A 19,785-nucleotide genomic window follows, 5' to 3' on the forward strand; every position below is an offset into this window, starting at 1 on the left:
TCTCACTGGAAGAATAGTTTCTTCCTTTTAATCAGCTCTGTTTTAAATGATTTCCTTTTTTAGTGCCTTAAATAGTCATTTTGGTTTGTCCTTCAGGCAGCCAGCATTCGCTCCCGAAGAATGGCGTGGGTCTACAGACTTTAAAAGGACAAACAATAGTCTGGCAAAGAGAAATGCTTCAATGGCATCTCGGTTTTATACAGAGCCTGCAACTCCCACAGGCTGCAAAGGAATAAAGAAAAGGAACAGCCTCTACCTGATGCAGCAGCTACAAGGAGCAATACCTAACTACTTCAATCTGCCCTCATCTGGGAAACTGGGGGGGGGGGGGGGGGGGGGGGGGGGGGGGGGAGAACAGCAAATGAGACCACAGCTGGGGGCACCCAGTCTCTCCTGCAGTAGGAAGGAACTGGGGTCGGTGGCTCTGTCCTGCCTTGACGGTGAGATTTGGTAGAGAGTGAGAATGGGATCATCTTAACTAAAGCACGTTTTTTTCACACCCACCTGTAAAGTAAATCTTTGTACATACAATGGTTCAGCAATCTCAAGACCAGAGATGGATTCGATAGCCTGTGAATTGGTCAACTATTCAACAAATGCTGGGGAAAAAACAAAGAGACTCAACAAACTGGCTCTGAAAGCAGAGCTATCATAATTGCATTGCAAGACACCAGATACTTAAAGCAGATGTATAGAGGGGACCATGCCATGAGTTAGTGTGAGTTAGAGTGAACATAGTGTTGCAGTCTTTGCTTTCCCTGATCACATTTAACCCAGTTTGGAGTAGAGGCCAAGATTCCTGGGTTTTCCATACTCTTTTCCCATTCCCAGTATTTCATACTCTATTTCAGCTTAGAGAGGTGAGAGGCTCCAGCTTCCTTTCTCATCAGAACACCTCTTTATTCTTCTTAAAAACAATTATGATGAAAACATCTCTATTGATATTAGGTCTTAAATAAGAGGGGGAAAAAAATAAACCTTTTATATTTGAGACCCAATGTCCCTTTGTTCTGTTCGAGGTCTAGCTTTCAAAGCATTTCCTTATATTTGGACAACACAGCATCATACATGGGATTACAGAGAACTGCCAGAGCTACTCATGTCTTCTCTCTCACCTCTCATCTACGACAGCTCAACTCTACTGATGTTCTTGCTGACTGGGTTTTGGGTCCTAAGGCCCTGTTCACTTAGTTGCAGGCTTGAGTTTCCCTGTAGCTGTCTCAGATGAGCTAATGAAGTCAGTGCTGGCATGAGGCATTCTTGATCTAGACACAACTGAATTTGAAATGGATTTTCACGCTTTAGGGCATAAACCAGCTCCTACCTCATGGGATCAGAAAGCATATTCTCCCGTGGACAGGTTACTCCACAACTGTCCACCGCGTGGTTTTTTTCCTGCAGCAGCTGATGTTGGCTGCTGTCTGAGATAGATGGAAAACTAGAAGGACTGTGACCTGACCCGGTAAAGTAAATGTGTACTTTGTGTGTGCTGAATGGCCTCTGGATGGGGAACAGAGCAGGATTGCTTTGTTTTTTCCAAAGGGATTGTGGAGTTTCGTGGATGACCACGCCGGCAGTAAGGCCCTGTCTTGTGCTGCAGGCTGCCATTTACAGCTGAGCAAAGTGATACCGAAATGGCACAGGAGCATTTAGCCTTCAGTTTGCTCCGCTGTAAATCACCCTGCATGATGCAAGCCATGGTTAGGGATTTATAGATTCAGAGCAAATTTTTGTAGCTGCTGTAGAATATAATAGTAATTCTATTATTTTTAGGAAGCCTTAGACCACAAGACATTTCTGTAGATGCAATTCTATACTAGGGCTATAAGCCCTCTGCAATGGTTATTTTCTAGTTGACAGGATTCTTCATTAGTGGAAGGATGAAGCACACAGCAGGGTTTCTGCTCTCACTTGTAATTAATCCTGGGAAGAGGAAGCAGGACTCTTTCTGCTGCAAGAGAGTTTGACTCTCTTGTCCAGGGAATAATTTGCTAAGCTTTCTGGAACGGGTCAAAAATCAGAGTGGGCGAGCAGTCCTTCCAGAATGGATCCTGCGTAGAGCTGTGCATTGAACTTCATCCAAGTGAAACCTGTTCATCAGTTTCTGCCCAAATCTCTTCTCGCTGTCGACACTCCTCCCTCACAGCCTGTTGCAGGTCTAATCCCACCAGCTCCCACCTTACACCAGTTGTTTTGGTTTATACAGAGGCAGGTGAAAGATGGTGCAGGTCTTTTGAAGAACAGCACAGGAATTCATCACCTTCTGCCAAGGTCTGATGGTGTCCCCATGGACCAGGATGTAGTGGAGCCATGCTCTTCCCTTTGGTGGTAGGGACAGACTATGTCCTTTCACTATTCAGGTTGTGCCCAGCTTTGAACAGTGAGGGGAAGAGAAGCCCAACCCCAATGCAGTCCTGAGCCATGAGACTTGCAAAGCTCTATAGACTTGGCCTCGGCACACTGCTGGGCACGTGTGGAAAAGCCATGAGTTTGTGGGGCTGCAGTGTACACACCTGGTAATGAATGTAGAATTGTCTTTCATTTGTTTACTTTGGTCTTTTGATCTCCACAACAGGTTGCATTAGTTTTTTCTTTAATTGGCGCATCTATTCCCTTGGCCTTGGATTGTTGCCTTGGAGATGCACAAGAGACCTTCGGAGAACTGCTTATTACAGCAGCAGGTGTGCATAACGCTGACCTGCACAAGCCTGCATGAGTCACCTGCTGATGGTGTGGGTTGTAGGTGGCTGCATGAGTCACTGAAAGTGAGGGGATCCCACACTGCCCGATCTCCTGAAGGGCAAGATTAATGCCTTCGGGTGCTTGTTGTTACTGTGCCTCAACAGCATACAGTACAAGGTGGTTCACTCTCCTCTTCCTCCTCAGCTGACATGGGCTGTGAAACAGCATGGTACTGCAGAGCGGGGTGGCTGAATGTGAAAAAGCAGCAGCTCAAATCAGAGGCGTTCTTTGGAAATCTGGCCGACCTGCGGCTTCTCTCATGGAGGACAGCGAGGTTTGTACGGGCAGGAAGCAAGTTAGAAGAGCTATTTGTGTGTGTGTTCGCATGTGTGTACTTGTCTGACCGATGGAGAAAGAAAAACTAAACACCCCAGACCAATGCCCCGGCTGCCCGGTGAGTCGGTGTGAGTGGGAGTTTGCTAATGTCAGGAAGGAAGGTGGGCTCCTCCATGCAAGAGGCTATAAGGAGAGAAGTGGAAGGCATTGGCCTGCTGTCTCTAGACAGAAAAAACACGCTGCAGGAAAGATGAGATGAAATACCAAAGGGGCAGGAGCCGTGTAATACTTTGATATCCAGAAAAGGAGGGGATCTGACAACCAGATGATGGCTTTCAGCAGCGCTGGTGCATCTCTTGGTAGCTCAGTGCCTGGCAACTTCGATAGCAGTGCAGATCAACTGTATGAACATCACATATGGTCCACAAAGCTGTTCATGCATTTCCTCCCTCTGCGTTATTCTTGACGACTGTTTGAGATCAGACACGTCTCTCATGAGCCGCAATCCAGGTGCCAGGCCTTACGCCGTTCCTGTAACCTGGGGAGTGGTGGGGACCATTCCTCCTGAGGCATTGCCTGCACCAGGGAAACGTGCTGCAAAATCCCTCTAAAGCCACCTTCCCTTCATAGGCAAGGACATGCAGGGTGACAGCGCATGACTGGTGACCCATGAATAAGCTAGAGTGCACTTGCAAGAGGCCAGCAAATGCCCAGGGGCTTGTCCCACATACATATTATACACATACACACACTCACATATATGTGTGTGTGTGTGCCATTTTTGCAAACTGCTGGACAGTCCCTAAGAAATAAATGCATGCATACCTGCAGTCTGGCCTTTTGTCGCAAAATGTCACACTGATAGACATCCATGTGAGTTTGTTACAGGGAAGGAGAATTAAAGGGAGCATGATCTATCTCTGTGTGCAGGGAGACCACATCTCCCAAGCTATAAAAGATCCGCTGGGCAGAGGAACTGCACTTCATAGCAACTTCTACAACAGTATCTTTAGTGCCAGCTTCTGGCCAGGAATGCTGCTCGCATCATGTTGTCCTGAAGCTCTTTTCGGCCTGAGCAGGGACTGCGTATGCCTCGTGAGGCTACTTGCATTTTATGGCTGGGTAGAGTTTTTTGGGATAGGAGTGTCTGCCTTGCTCTACTGCATTCATTTCCATCATCATTAATGAGAGAAAAAAATTATAAAGGTATTTCTGGACTGAAGTCCTTTCAAGGGGCAGTTCTGGGTTGCCTTTGAACCCACTGCCCATGAAACCAGGGAGGAGCACGAGGCTGACTTCACTGATTATCTCCCAGCCCTGCTCCTGCCGCACAGAAATCCCCACGGCCCCGTCATCGCCCCGCTGCCCTAACCGGGGTCACCGCAGCAGGGAGGCAAAAACTTGAGGGAAAAGCCTCCTGCAGCCCCCCTCGGAGGCAGCCTCCCCGGCGCGGGCGGTGGGAGCTGGGGTGGCTGTATGGGGATGAACCCTACAGCGATGAGCTCGGGGTCTCCTTCAGCACCGTGGGGCCCGAGCGCGGCCCCTCACGGGCTGACAGGAGTCGGGGTGCATTTGATGCCTCCTGCTGCCTCGGTGAGAGGCCGGGCACCCCGCCAGGCCCAGCTCCCTCCGCCTCAGCCCGCTCTGGTGGCTCTGAGGGGAGATCTCCCTCGGGGCCGACCGGGCGCCTGCTCCGGGCGTGTGGGGTGGAGAGAGAGGCTGGGGCCGGAGGCAGCCGCCATGGCTGCGGCTCTGCCCCTCTCGCCCCTCAGCACACCCCCGCCGTCTCCCCCCTCCATCTTGGGCCGCCCCTGCGGCGCCGGCGGGGCCCTGCAGGCGGCGCTGTGCGGAGGGCGGCGGCGGCGCGGCGCCCTCCCGCGCGGGATTGACAGGCCGGGCCGGGGGAGGAGGGGGAGGAGGAGGGAGCGGCAGCGAGAGCCCGTATCGGCCCGCATCCCGCCGCCGCGCAATCCGCCGCCATCCGCCGCGCCCCTCGCCCATCGCCTCTCCGCACCCGGCTCCCCAGGCACTCCCGGCTCCCCGCCACCACCACAGGTGGGTATCGGGGGCCGGCGGCGGCGGCGGCCGCGGATATTTGGGGCGGTGAGTGGGGCCGGGGGGGAGGAGGAGGAAGGGGAGGGAGAGGGAAGGTGGGACGAGGCAGCCCTAAAATGGAGCCGGAGCCAGCGGCTGCCTGCAGCTGCGGTACCCCGCGGCCTCCCGCCTCGGCCCGGTGCGGGGGAGGAGGCGGCGGAGCCCTGGCGGGTCCCCCGGGCCGGGGGCCTGGCGGTGGGGGGCCGGGACGGCTGTGGGAGCGATCCCCCCCCAATCTGGGGCTGTTGTAGCCGCCTGTGTTTATTGTGCGACACCCCCCCACTCGCGGGGATGGAGGCGCCAGGGGCAGCCGCGGGGTCTGGCCGGGCCGTCCCCGGCCCCATCCCCGGTGAGGGCCGCGGTGAGGCCCGGGGGGGGGGGCTGGCGGGAGCCGCCTGGGCTTGGGGCCCGTTGTCCGGGCTCCTGCCCCCGGGCCGGGGGAGGCCTGTTGGGCGGGTGTCCCTGTGTGCGCCAGGGCTGGAGCCCCCCCCCGCCGCCCCGCTCCCCGGAGGGGTGCAGCAGAGACTGGGGGTGAGGGAAAGCGGGGTGTGGGGGGGCTCCCCGCCGCAAAGGCAGGTTGTTTTTCTTCATCGTCTGGAGTGTGACACAAAGATATTTTTGTCGCGCCGTGTGTGTGTCTCAGCAAAACAAGGGGGGGGGGGGGGTGTGCATCCAGAAGGCTCGGTCGGTTTGTTATTGTGCGGGAGCCTACAAAAGGGTTGCTGAGGCCGAAAGCTGAAATGCGGCTTGGGGCGGGGGGCGTGCGGGGCAGCTGCTGAGCGTGGGGGAGCGAGGATGGAGTTTGTGCGCTTTGGTGCTGGGCGAGCTTGTTAGCTAGGTTTGAAAAGATGGGTTTTTTGGTTTAGGAAGCAGTTTTTCATCTCTGTGTGGGAGCAGATGTGCTGCAAGCTGGGGAAACCCTAATGCAGGTCCTGAGACACATGTGCTATGCATCTTCACTGGGGGGTGGTTCGTTTAGTAGTGTTGGTTGTGGACTAGGAGGATTTTTTTTTTTTGTTAAGGTGGTTACAATCAACCCCCTGATCCCCAGAGTCAAAGCTGGTGAAAGGGGTTTGGATGAGCTGGGGGTTGTGGGTTTTGTTAGGAAAGTTGTTTTGTTTTGTTTCTGTCTTCTGAACATGCAAAGGGTGAGATACTCGTTTGAGTATCAACTCATCAAATATTTGTATATTGATGTTACTGGTGTTCGGGGTGATAACATGTAATAAACATAAATGTTTAGGACTTTAGTAATTTTGTGTCTTTCTAGGAACAGGTATTAAGTGTAAGCACATTGCAGTGTCTACATCATCTGCTGTAGTCTGCTTCGGGGTAAGGTATCCTGGCCCTTCCAGGACTGAATCAAAGTTTATAGTGGAAGTTTTGTTTGTGTTAAGCCTTGTCTTGCAGATGCACATGGGGCCTCCACTGGAATGGGCCCTTTCATGATGTATAAATAGCTGGTCCCTGCCATGGAGAGCTCAAGTTTGGAGCTTGATGAGTAGATTTCTCAGATATAAACTGGCAAGGATGTTACTTTTGGACCTGCCTTTTCCACGTTCAGTTGGCACTGGGGTAGTTAAACCCCAGTGTCCTAAAAGCTAGTGCTCTGGGCCAGGGACTGGGGAGTAAAGTCACCTGAAAGAGGGAGGGAGGAGGGAGGCTGAGACCATGTTCTGAAAGTGGAATTTAAAGAGAGGATGGAAAGTGATGGTTTTGGGATGATTTCTGTCTGAAAAGTTGAAATATCTACCTGCATTTTTCACTCCAAATGAAGTGCTGTAAATGGGCCCGGGTTTTATCAGGAGCGCATCTGGGGTCCCTGAGATCTTTGTGGGTTCATTATGGGCGATGCTGCTTCTTTCAGGCCTGTGGCCTAAGAGGTTCTTCCTAGTTAGCAGAGTCTGGTTTTGGGGTATGATAAACAAGACCTCTCCCATATGACCTCTTGGAAATGGTCTACTATTTTTCTTATTACAGTTAAAAAGTTCAGATTAAAAATCATACTCAGACAAATCACAAATACTGTTTGAGATTGCTGGTTTGTTTGGGTTTTTTTAAATTACATGTTTCCTCAAGCCAGTATGAGTACATCTGCTGTTAGCAGTATTTTGGTTTTGTGCTTAATTTGATATGTACATTGAATATAACTTGATTCCTTTTTTTTTATTTGTTGGTCTGGTCTGCTTTTCTGCACGGCTTGAGTAGACTAGATGTCACATTTTAGGATGCTTTCAGCAGTCTTCGCTGATAACAAAATGTATTTCTACATGACTTGAGCAGATACCTTTCCTTTAAAAAAAAAAAAAAAGTAAGTAGTAAACCATGAGTTTTATGTAGGTTTCCAAAGTTGTCATTATATAGTGCCTTGGTGCCTTGATTTTTCTAAATTTGGAGAATTTTTATTGGGTCTTACAGTGCATTTTTTGATGAACTATGGGCTTTTTTTTCTTCTTCTGTGTGTGTGCATGAGAGCTTAAAAGTGAAACTCAGCCAACTGGCTGAAGCTGGAAAAGTAAGTAAATAGTCCATACAAATGCTGGAAAGGAGATGCAGGGTTTAAAAGTATTTTAGTTCCATTAAATATGAGTAATGTTCCTAAAGAATTCTTATTAAAATGATTTAACTTTATAGTGACATTTTAATAAAGGCTTTTATTAAAGCTTTGTGTAAAACCTAACTTCAAAGACTAATTTACTTGAACAACCCCCTTCTAAAAGTAGGGGTGGCGTTAGAGTCCGTATTTGTATTATGCCTGACGCAGCGTGCTGTGGTATCTGAGTAGTGGGATAAAGACCAACAATCCTCAGTCCTCGTGTGTGTGGCACTGATGCTTTTGCATAGCACCCAATTCCTGTACCTCATCCTCCTCGTCCTGCAGGGTATCGCATCTGAGGTGCAACTGGCAAAAATCAGAACCATTGTTTAGGCAGGTCTGGTAGTGCCTCCAGTTTGCCTGAGCTGTACAGTACAGAGCCTGTTAGATTATCCATTACAGAACTACCTGCCTATTTAAGATTCAAAAGTGTTGGTTGCTCAAGGCCTTCATTGTACTTACCTGAGTAATTGAAAGTATTTAAGGGCGAGCCGGGCTAACTTTCTTAAGTGCTGGTGCATTGAAAAGAATAGTAAGCCATTTTATTTTTTCTTTTATGATGATAGTCTGTACAAAGAGATTTTGCTATAGTGGCATTTCCACTTGTAATTGTGTATTTTCTTGTTGTAGGAATAGAACCAATATGAACAGGAGAAACTTACTGAATACAGGATGGTAACTTCAGGGGAGGAAGGGAGAGGGCTTATGCCAAGGGCTGGACCTCTCTGGTCATCCCTGCTCCTCTTTACTAGATTCCTCATTTATTCAGCCACTTGGTGATGAGCGTGTTGTCTCAGTCTCAGGCCTTGCTCTTCAGCTAATCATGCCTTGTAAGTGGGTTTTGTTTTTCATGTGGCACTTACTCATTCTCCTAATAGGTCGATAATTTCACAGCTCCTTGTTGCTAGTTTGTCATTTGGAACAGAAGAAATACAACTGTGAGTCTGTCAGGTATCAGACAATGAGGTGAAAGCACAGGTAAAGGCTGGGGAGGTTCAGCACGCTCTTTCCCAGAACATCGTTTTCTAACTGCTGAAATTAAGTGACTTTGTTACGAAAGTCATGACAGCATGCTCCTGGAAAGCACCTGCTGAAGGGGGTTTTGCAGATATGTGCAAACCCCATCCGGTTTGGTTAAAGAGTTGTTCTTAGCCACAGGAGGAAAAAATGGGGCTAAAGCAGGAGATTATAATATAATGTTAAGCCTTACTGAAATGTAGCTTGGACTCATTTTTAATTAGTAACTTGTACTAGTACGCAGGATGTTCTCTGTGTGCACGTATGCTTCCTGTGCAGAAGTAACTGAGAAGTTGGAGCTTATGAGCCGTTTATTTTGGAGCAAAGCTGTTCGGATGTGTATAGCTGTAAATCCTGATGTCTCTCTCCTGCCTCCCCCACCCCCCACCCCCCCCTTTTTTTTTTTGTCTGGGAGCATTGGGAGCATAATTGAAGTGGACTGGAGGCTCTAGTAGCCCTGGCTTATTCTGTATTTACCTGTGGCATTGGTTGGTTTTGAAGCTGCTTGACTTGCCGTGCTGTGGGGTCTGTGAGGACGGAAGGTGGTTTTGAGGTGTTGAAAGGTGTATGTGCAGTTTTGCAGGGGGTCATTGTACTTTACAGCCAAAATACAGTGTTTGTATTTTGGTTCTGAACACTTAAATTTTTCAGGAAAGTGCTGGTAAACTGGAAGGGGCAAGAGAGCTCACTGTTACATCTTTAAGAGACTATGGGTATTAATTTGTGGAGGACTGGTGAAAACAATCATACCTTGAGTGAAAGGGAAGAGGTAATGGCCAGATTTGAAACATGCAAAAGTGAAAGAGGAGGTGAAGGTGAGCCAGGCTAAAGTGTGAAGAAATACAGAAAAAATGCCAGAAGAAAGTGAGGACTTGCTAACAGCACCCTAGGATCTGGCCAAGAGGACTACTCTGTTGGACTGTAGTACTTCAAATGTCCACAGAGCTTCAATTAGCTGTTGGGAGCATCCTCAATAGCCTTTGGATTTCAGGTGAGTAGCACTTAAGAGGAGTAAACTATATGGTATTTGCAGAGTTAGCACCCTGATGGAAGAGATTTGGTGGAGGAATCCTTCCTGGGTAGCCATTGAGACATTTTGGACAGAAATTGTAGCGATGGTGCTGCAAGGAGTGAATAGAGACAGGTTTGAAGAGCTTGCGTTGGGACTTTGCCTCCCCCAGGCACTTCTTGTGTGGGAATATAGTGATTTTTTTGGAAGAGTTCTGCTGTGGGGTAGGTTCTTCAGCTGTTCCTACCTGTATGTGGGCTGGGAGCCCGTACAAAAGCCTTGAATGCTCTTGTTCAGAGTTTGGAGTGGGCTGTGAAGCAGGCAGGGGAGTAGGGACATGCTCAAGAAATGCTTCTTCATGGCTGGAATAGTATGAAGTATGGTTTTATCTTTTTCTGAAATAACCAAAGAATCAAGCTCCCACCTAGCAATTGAAGCTTCACGAACCGTCATTTAGGAGTGGATTCACGAGATCTGAGTGTTATTACAGTGTTAGTGTTCTGCGTCTGAGCAAAATGTTGCCTTTAGTGGTGCCTGTGATCCTGTTGCAGTGAAACCAGTGTATGGGGTGGGTTCATTTAGGAGGTGTTCACAGCATTCCCCATCCCAGCATGCAGACCTGCTCCTCCGGAACCCCTCTGGAGCAGGGCTTCATGCTGCTGCTGGCCCCGCAGCATTAGGAAGGCAGTGTGATTCAGAGGGCGGTTTCCAGCCCCAGAAAGCGGGCAGTGAAGGGTCTGTTTCTTGCTCTGCCGCTGCAGAGTTCTGTGCTGTCATTTGCCTATCTGGAAGGTAGAAGTGATGACACTTACCCACCTTGTCAGTTATGCACTGCAAATATCTATGTAAATTAAAGCACCTGTGAAATGTTTTCACTTCCTGTCTCGTTTGGCGTAGTCCCGATGTCCCATGCATAGTCTGAGTTGCTTAGCTCCCCAGAAAAGCTAAAGCTACCTAAAGATATCTAAAGCTCCTTTCTTCAGAGTACTGAATCACACCTCATGTAACGTGGTTTCTTACCGCTTTGTACCTGTGTCCTTTTCCCATCAGATTCCTGTTAGCATCCTTGGCATTCATTTGTAGTGCAAATGGCTCCTATGAATAGACTTCTTGTAAGAAGAATTGCTGTGCAATGCTGCATTGCCCTAGTGTTAAAATTGGGGAACCTGAAGGAATACTTCCTTGGAAGCTTCAGCATCTGCAGTGTTTATGAACTGCAGGCTTGTCTGAACTGCTTGTAATCTTATTAATGGTTTGAACCGGCTGCATCAGTCTTGATGGCTGTGGGAAATCAGAGAAATCTGATAGAGAAAGATCTATTCAGCTCTTGCCAGGGCAGCTTTGTACCCTGCAGTGTGTGTGTGTTGGTGCTGGCCTGTCTGGTTGTAAAGGTGCCTGCTGGGGGAGCTCCCGTCAGCGCCTTGGGGAGGAACAGGACTTGGGGATCTGCTCAGCAGGGGTGTACGGGAACCTCTCCTTTGTGTGTGCATTGAGGGACTGGCATTTACTGCCTGCTGATTAATAGCATTGGGTTTTATCTCTAGTCTTTCTCTTCATAAAGATAACCTTTTGTGCATAACCTGAGTGGGAGCCGAGGCCCTGAAGTCAGCAAACAGCCTGAGAGCGTGGAGAGGTGTTACCAAAGCCCAGATCTGGTAGTGAGGCTCATCAGCACAAGGTAAACACCCACCTCCCCATTCCAGTGTGATCCTTCCTGAGACTGCAGAGAAAACAGAGCTGCTTACTCAACAGCTGATGGCATTTGTGTGGAAAGAGCTGTATCTGTTCCTGAAAAAAGAACAGTTAACCCTAAAGACTGCCAGCTTTGTTCTGATTTCATCTCTTGGAGCTGTGACATCTCTGATTTCCTCTCTGCTTGTTTGCTATAAAACCTATGTTCACTGCTGAGAGATGGAATAAGTTGCTGAGCTTGGGACCAGGTGAAGGATTTGTGAAATATTTGTGACTTCACTGGAAGCATTTCTCTGGTCACTCCTCAGAATGCATCTGTTCTCTGGCAGGAGTGGATTGCGGTCCTTCCACTTGTCCTTACCCTGGCTGTGTAGGGCTCTCCAAGGTGAGCTACGTCAAACGATTCGGAGGCTTACATTTGGATTCTGGAGCTGGCAGCACACGTGTTTCACCTATGCTGCTCTTGCTGTATCTCACCTGGGTTACATGGGTATCATCGCTGTCATGACTTTTCAAAGTCTGTGTGGCAGAAGTGTCAGGACGAAGGGAATTTCACAACCTTAAAATGCAGTGGTGTTCAGTTTAGTTGTTAGTGATGCAAGAGTCTTTGCCTTGAACTGTCAGTCCTAAGACCTGGTGCAATGGCCTGAGAACAGTTTGTGCTTGTGTGAGTGTCTCCTGCCCTTGCGGGCTCCTCTGGAGCAGTGGACAGGATTGGGTCCACTTTCTGTGCCAGTGGACAGTCTATTCCACTGGAAGAGGTTGTTCTAGACATGGCATGTGCTGCTGCACTGCATTCCCTCCTCATTTGACTTCTTTACAACTTGCTCCTTTGTGATCAAGAGCTGCATTTTCTTTGATGGTCTTGGCAGTGCAGGTTTGGGTGGCTGGGGCAGAAACCTGAGCTCTGGGACTTCTAATGCTGCCTATGGTGTTACCTGAGCAAACTGTTTCTCTGCCTTGGTTACCCAGCCTGTAAAATAGGACTGATAGTACTGGCCCTGTTACCCATCAAGAGATCCCTACCAGCTACTCGCAGTCTGTTATTGTTGCTCAGATACCTAAATGCCCAGTTTACCTTACAGTTCAGCTGAATGTTGCCAGGAGCTTTTTGAACAGGTTTTGCCAACAGAGCATTATGCCAGGGATTTCTTTTGTGTTTGGATTTAAATTGCTTGCTCGTGATCAGCCTCCATGCTTTGGTGTTGAGGGAACAGATGTTGTATCTGTGTATTCTCCCTGGACATTCAGATCTCAGAGGGAAGCAAGCAGGACAGAGTGGAAGGCAGAATCACTCTGGAGGCTTTAGGTAGTGTGCTTCAGCTCTGGGCCTTGGTTGTGGAGGAGCCAGAGAAGTACAAGTCTAAGGGTAAAGATTTGCATTTGAATATGAGCCATCCTTTGTGCAGGCAGCTCGTGGAGATCACTAGGTCACTTCCCTTTGCTCTTGTACTGGAGCAGTTGGGGTCTGGATTTGTTGAGGCCACAGGTGATTCTTGCTGAACTGAGCTGCTCTGTCCTCTGTGGGTTTTGCCTCTGAAATGTGAAACAGCAAAGGAATATGCTCCTTTATTTCTGTTGTGTCTTACTGCAGAAGTGCAAGGAGGTCATGGCTTCTGAGCCTGGCAAGGTTTATAGATAGGTGCATCAGAGTCAATTTGTGCTGGGTCTTGTCTCATTTAACACCTTTATGGCCTGGATGGGAGGGCAACAAGTGTGATGTTGGTAGTTGGTGCTTCCAGGTTGCTCCATGTGAGATACCTTGCTGCCTTCCTGCAGTAATCAGTTCTTGATTCTGAGGGGTATGAAAGCCCTGCAACGCTTCTTCTTGGGTTAGAGATACGGTTATTCCTTCCTGACAAGCTGGCACCAACGAGTCAGTTCCTTCTTTACGGCATGATGGGGCAGATGGGCAGAAAACTGGCTCTCTTTCTCTGGAGGGCTGTTGTAGACAGACACTCCTTTCAAGGAAAGAATTAATTGCACACCTTGGGTTTTCTGCTGCTTGAAAAGGTGGAGGAGTTTCATGAGCACAGGATCTCGCAAGTACTTTGTGGGCTGTGGACCAGCTTTCTGACTGGATTTTTTTTGCTCTGTGCCATTGTCTTGCATCTTCAGGATGAAGTGTTCCTTATCTTTGTCTGCATCCTCAATTACTGGAGGTCAGGGCTCCTTTCCAGGGTGTGGCATTGTCTGTCCAGCCCTTACAGAAAGGACCACAGAACTCGTTAATGTTTTGTGTAAATACAATTGAGCTCTTCTCCAGACTCCAGTCTGCTTTATCTGTTTTACAGTAAGTTACAAATCCACCCTTTCTGGCTGCCTTTGCCTGCCTGCCTGCCTTCCCAGCACTGGGAAAGCTGTTTAGCAGAGAGGTGAGGCTTCTGTATTTTACAGGCCAAACCTGAGCTTACGAAGATCTGTTTTCTCTAGAACTGTGCAGTGGTTCAGTAACAGTAATTGTGGTTCCCAACCTGTTGGTATATTTATAAGAGGGGGCAGCGGGTGAGCTTGATGAAGGCAGAGCTGAGAAAATGAGGTCAGGTCATCTTACAGGACATGCCCTTTCTGTCCCGTTTCTGCCCCCCGCCCGTCATGTTTTATCTCTGCCTGTAGAGCTCCATGCCACAGAGGTCATGATAGATAAGCTGTCCAGAAGACTCTGCCTCTCCTCTTCATGGTCCTGCTGCATGCCTCAAATCCAGGGTGGCTTGGCTTAGAGAGGCTTGATGATGGGGCTGGCCAGAGGGCAAGTCTTCTGGCAGACAGCCTCCAACAGTATTACTCGGCTAACAGCATACCTCTCCAATAAATCATGGGAGATGTGATCCTGGTGTCTCATTCCCTGTTTTTACAAGGAGACAAGGTTCATGGGAGATGCAGAGAGAAGCTGGAATTGTACAGAATTAAAAAAACTGGTACTGCCAAATACACCTATTCAGCTAAGCAAGGAGGGTCCCCCACTTGTGAATCAGGAGCTGTCTTTGCTATGGGGTGTCTGTCTTTTCTCTGCACTGCAGGCTGCTGACTTGCTTCTCCCCGTCTGGCAGGGTTTGGTGCCACATTCAGGATCTCGGCAGGCCGTTTTTCACGTGTACCAACAAATCTTGGCAACTGCCTCTGGAAACAATGCAACAGAACGACAGCAAGCGGTTTCTTGTGGCCTAGACTCTTGCTACAGCCTCTGCCTACTGCACAGCTCTTCTGCATTGATCCTATTGACTTTGTACTTGGATGCTGGTATTCTCCTGTTGCTCCCCTCCTTACTAAGCGGTCTCTTCTAGGAACTGAATGCTTATCTGGTCCCTTCCCCGCTAGGCTGATGATCCCTGCCTGGCCCAAACAGGGCTTCTACAGGATATCAGTGCATGTGGCACCAAGCCCCTAGGGCACCTGGTCACACTGTTTCACCAAAGCTCTTCCAAGGGCAGCCAGTGGTGTCTTTCATCGCTGAGGCAGGTGGCGACTGTTTCACAAATAGGTGATTCTTGGTGAGCCTTGTTCCAGGAGAAGTAGTGGTATCTCCCTGTTGACAGATAAATGTTTAGCTATGAGAAGTACCAGCAAAATTGACCATGTGTATTTAAAGAAGAGTGAACATCACTAATCTTCTGTAAAACTGTACTGTTTTTTAAAAGGTTTCATGTTACCAGTAACATTAGAAACCACAATAGATTTCAGTTTAACATCAGCTCCAAAGACTTCTCTCTTCTGAAAGTACAATTCAGCTTTTGCAACCTGTGAGTTTCTGAACAATTTGTATAAAATTGCAGGTCAAAAATCTTCCTGCTTCTGGAGAAAAGCCTTTTCACTGTTAATCTCCATCCTGTTGCTTTGTTTTGTGTTTGTGACTGCTGCTGTGAAGTGAGCAAAGAGTGAAGGTCTGCAGTGGTCTCGGGTCCTTTGCCCGAGTGATTGTGCTCAGTGTAGAGCTCAGTGGTGTGTGAGTAGCTGAAGTGATTCCTTCTAGTGTGTGTGTTACCTTTCATAAATCTGTTTGCCCTGCTCAATTAAGGCTGGCTAACTTCCAGGTATTCAAGCTCCATTGAAGTCTTGTGAATAAAACACCAGCAGCCCAGCCTCCTTCATACGTAGATTTACAAAGAGCTTTGCAGACAATCCTGTTTGTCAGGAGTCTCTCCCTTTGGCTGTGTTTTCAGCTCAGGGGTTTCCAGTTGTTACCAGTGCCAGTAACTCAAGGTTTTCACATGGCTCTTTGCGGAACAGGCTCCCCAGTGCTCGGTAGATCCCTGCTGTAGCTCCAAGACTTGCATGCTCTGGCACTTAAAATGTCACTGTTTCTCTCTGGATTAGAACGTACCCCTTTAAAAGGCAGTTAGACAGGGTCAATACCTAAACATCAAATCCAGGGCAACACCATGTGGACATGGACTCCTGGGTAGCAGAGCGCTCTGCCCAGGAAGTGATTCTGGTGCAGTTACTTGTACCCTGGGGTCTGTAATGTAACTGGTCATACTGCAGTATTTTCTGATTCCTCTGAGACACTCAGTATTTTGTGCTCCGGTGCTGTCCCTGGATATTACAGGAGACATTGCTAGTCTTGAGAACAGGAAGAGCTAAGCTCCATGGTAAAACGGATAGCGAACCTTCCCCCAAAGACCTCGATAAACCCAGAGAGAAATCTTGCAGAAATGCTGGAGATTTTTTTTTTTTATTTTTGATTTTTTTTTTTTTTTTTTTTACTTCTCTGTAATGGGGGATAATGCTTTCTTCAGGGTCAGCTATCGGACATGGTAACCCTGAGCACAGGTCAGAGGCTTTGCTGAGGCTGTCAGTTTTCAGTTGTCAGCATCGACATGTGCCTTCTGGTTCTAGCTCTCCTAATAATAAGCATGCAGGCTGGCAGTTCAATTCTTAATGAACTTGATTTTTATCAGAAATGGCTTCCCTCTGCAAGACTGGAAGGCCTCAATGATCCCTGCCTGGATTCCCTGCTTGACTGTGTGATGGAAAAACAGTCCAGTGTCGTGACAGCCTTGGGAGGCTCTATGGTCTCTCTGAAGTGCTGTGGGTGAGCTGGGTGCTGAGTGATCCCCCTGGCCAATAACGCCCATGGACTAGCTCAGATCTGCAGCTGGCTGCTGTCAGAAGGCACAGGCAGCAAGGTCCTGCCTGCGGGATGGCTCTGAGTGGGCTCGGTGCTGCTGCAGCCTCTTCACACAGTGACTGTATGGAAATTGTCTCACCTCTCCGTGGACTTGTTTCCCCCCTTGGAACACACACGTAACACACAAACAAAGCTGTGTTTCACGTTTTCAGCTTCAAAGCATTGAAGGAGTTCAAAGTAAATTTCACTTATCCAGCAGTTGTGGCTGTCTCAGAAAGTTTGACAAGGGGCTTTATCCCGACATGTCCCCAGCTCTTCTGCTCTGGAGTGGTTGTTTATTCCTCCTGCATCCTTTTAATGATATAAGATGTAATCAAGAGGCAGCTGAGACCCAGTTACATAACCGGTTGTCAGGGTTTCTCTTTGGCAGTGTTACTCTGCGTGCTGTTTGTGTGCTGAGTTTCAGGAACTTGGGGATTTTCTGTTAACCGGCTAACTCCTGAACCTGATGTGGTAGGGGTTTTTTTGGTTTGGTTTTTTTTTCTTTTTTTGTTTTTCTAATGCCTACTAATTTTCTGATTTGAGTTTTCTAAACCTCAAAGTGGATTTTATTGCTTGGGATTGTGTGAGGTTGGTACAGGATTGACGTGGTCTGGATAGACCCCGAGCCAGGCTCTCTCTGCAAGACTCAATATACCTGTAAAAGCAGGTGGCTGTGCTCTTGCCAGCACAGCTGAGGGCTGGCGTGCAGCACCCTCCGCTATTCGCTCTGGTCTGGGGCTCCCCACAACTCTGCCAGTTCAAACAGGTCATTGTTCTCAGTTCAGCTTCTCCTTTCCTGCCAAGTCCATGCTAATCAGTGTTTTTTCTCCCTTTCTCTTTTATGTCTGTCCTACTAATAAAATACAGTGGAAACTGGCAAGTGAGGGAGGAGCTATTGTTTTCTTAGGCACACGGTGACCATCTGAGCAAAGATTGAACCAGACTGGAGCCAAAGATCTGTTTGCTACTCTGCAGGAAGAGGTGCCTCAAGAATGCTGGCCAGCACTGTTGCCTCTGCAAGCCATCGTGCTGCAGCCCCATGTGGTGGTCCAGCAAAGGTGGCTGTGAGGGACTTCTGCTGGAGCCTGGTGGTTTTCCTGAGCATCCTGTGGATGCTGTTACTGAGTGACAGAAAATGCTTTTCTTCCTCTACCCTGACCACGCTGCTTGCTGCCTAGCACACAGAGTCCACAGCTTCTTGCTCCTGCCAGGCCTGATTTAAATCCTGCAATGCAAGAACGAACGCTGTATGGTGCCAGGTTTATTGGTCAGAAACTTGGTCCCTGGCAGCAGCCTTTAGATGGGCTTTACTCGGCTCGTTGCAGATCGCAGTACATTCTCAAACTGGCTGTATCCAACATGTTTGTGATCTGTGCTTTATTTTGTACATAATGCATGATGAACTAATCCTCTTACCTGGAAATCATGTTTGATAAGGCATTGCTGGTGGGAGTTGTAGCCTCTGGTCAGATACAGTTTCTTTCAGAAAGAGTGATTTCTGACTGCATTTGAAACATGCTTTCAGCTGGATGAGTTTCACAAAGGGTGAAGGGCGGGAAGGTCCGATCTATATAGCGTTTTGTATAACTCTCCAACACAGAGTTGCAACCCTAAGATGGGACCTAGCAGATGGTATAATAGCAAGTTTTAGGCTTGAAGTGGAGGTTTCACAACAAGAAATCTGGAAATCTAAATTATGTGTGAAAGGTTAGATTAAGCTCCTAGATTTGAGAAAATTTAGAACAGAGAATTATGCTTGAAAAAACAAAGGTCCATTGAAAGTAAGCAAAGTTTCTTTTCTGACATAAAAGTTGACCTGCAGTATGTGTGTTCCCCATGTTTCAGCTTTGTCCTAGGCTCCAAGAGCCAAAAAGTGGAAGTAAAGAGACTGCCTGCATGAAGGGTGTTAATCACAGCGTGTTGTGCCAGCAAAGATCAGACTGAAAAATTAACAAACCACATCCATTGTGAAAAGTATATTTATAGCTAAAAATGGTGTTGAAGGTGCCAGCAACAGAGAAATGTAATCTTTTTTTTAAAGTGTTTTCGGGATTCATGGTAGAACTGTTGAACCCATTTCATTTGAGCGGTTTTTGGACTCCTTAACTCTCTCTCATGGCCAGCAGATGGGAAAAGGGAATTTGAAGAAATAACTCTGTTGCCTTCAGGTGATGCTTTCAAAGCATTAATTGCTGGTACGAGTCATTAACTGTGGCCAGTGTGGAACCATAATCCTAAATGTTACAAACCCGGCTACCAGTGCTTCAGTGGGAAACCCAATGATAAATTCTGGTGTGGCATAAGATACAGTGCTTTTCTGTCACTTATGTCTAGGAATCCTATTCTCATACTTAAAAGAAGCTCACTTCTTTCAGCACTAGAGTGGCAGGAAAAAATTGATGCTGTGAGAAGTGTGTTCCTGCAGTTCTTTTCATTCAGTTTATGAATCTTAAATCCTACAAGCTTCTTGTGACTAAAGAGGAGGGGGTTAAAACCTTGTAACTTGGTGCGTCTGCTCACGGAATATCTGCAGTTCTAGCAGTTGTGCATGTTTTACTTTTTACTTGTCTGTGGCTAAATAATCCGTTTGATGGCATTTCCCTGGTTCTCTTTCATTAAAAGGCAGATCGGGAGCGGCGCAGAGAAATTTCCTTACTAGATGACATTTCATCGCAATGTCCGATCGTTTGGGGCAAATAACCAAGGGAAAGGATGGGAAAAGCAAGTACTCGACTCTCAGCCTGTTTGATAAGTATAAAGGAAAGTCAATAGAAGCTATCAGAACTACAGGTAAGAAATGCCTTCAGAAAGCTCCTTTTGGTGTGTTGTTGCCGAGCTAAATTGGATTATTTGCCCTGTGGGTAGGATGCCCAGTGGGAAGCAGCTGGGTTGCAGAGCTGTTTGTGCTGGTGTCTCAGCCTGTGTTTCATTAGGACTTCAAGGAAAATGTCTGCAGTTCTTTGTGCTGCTGTTATTGTAGAGACACGGAGGAAGTACGGCAAAACAGCTGGGGGACTGTTGGCCCTTTCGTTTAGCCTGCGTCCTTGCTGCAAAGCAGTCAGGTTGTAAACTTGAGTGAAAGCCTTACCGGGGCCTTAGGCTATACCAAGACAGGGCAGTTAAGCTGACTGAAGTGCCTTAGGTTGGTCAGACCTTGCATGAGGTGAGAGTCGAGGACTGAAGGCCTCTGGGGAAGAACTTGAGTTAGTTTTGCAGTAGAGATGTGACCAAAAGTAGATGGTGGGGTCA

At 47.9% G+C, this 19,785-nt stretch overlaps 1 protein-coding gene across 1 annotated transcript in view; it reads left to right on the forward strand.

The window, feature by feature from the left end:
* Positions 1–5,027: 5,027 nt before the first annotated feature.
* The window catches only part of PRRC2B (proline rich coiled-coil 2B), a 51,377-nt gene continuing 36,619 nt past the window's right edge, over positions 5,028–19,785 (forward strand). Inside the window, exons 1-2 of the mRNA XM_050908168.1 lie at positions 5,028–5,073; positions 19,159–19,326. Of these exons, the coding sequence (XP_050764125.1) occupies positions 19,212–19,326 (115 nt within the window). The 5' untranslated portion in view covers positions 5,028–5,073; positions 19,159–19,211. The remainder of the gene's footprint in view (positions 5,074–19,158; positions 19,327–19,785) is intronic.

This window comes from Gymnogyps californianus, chromosome 18, assembly GCF_018139145.2.
Source record: "Gymnogyps californianus isolate 813 chromosome 18, ASM1813914v2, whole genome shotgun sequence".
Classification (NCBI taxonomy): Eukaryota; Metazoa; Chordata; class Aves; order Accipitriformes; family Cathartidae; genus Gymnogyps; species Gymnogyps californianus.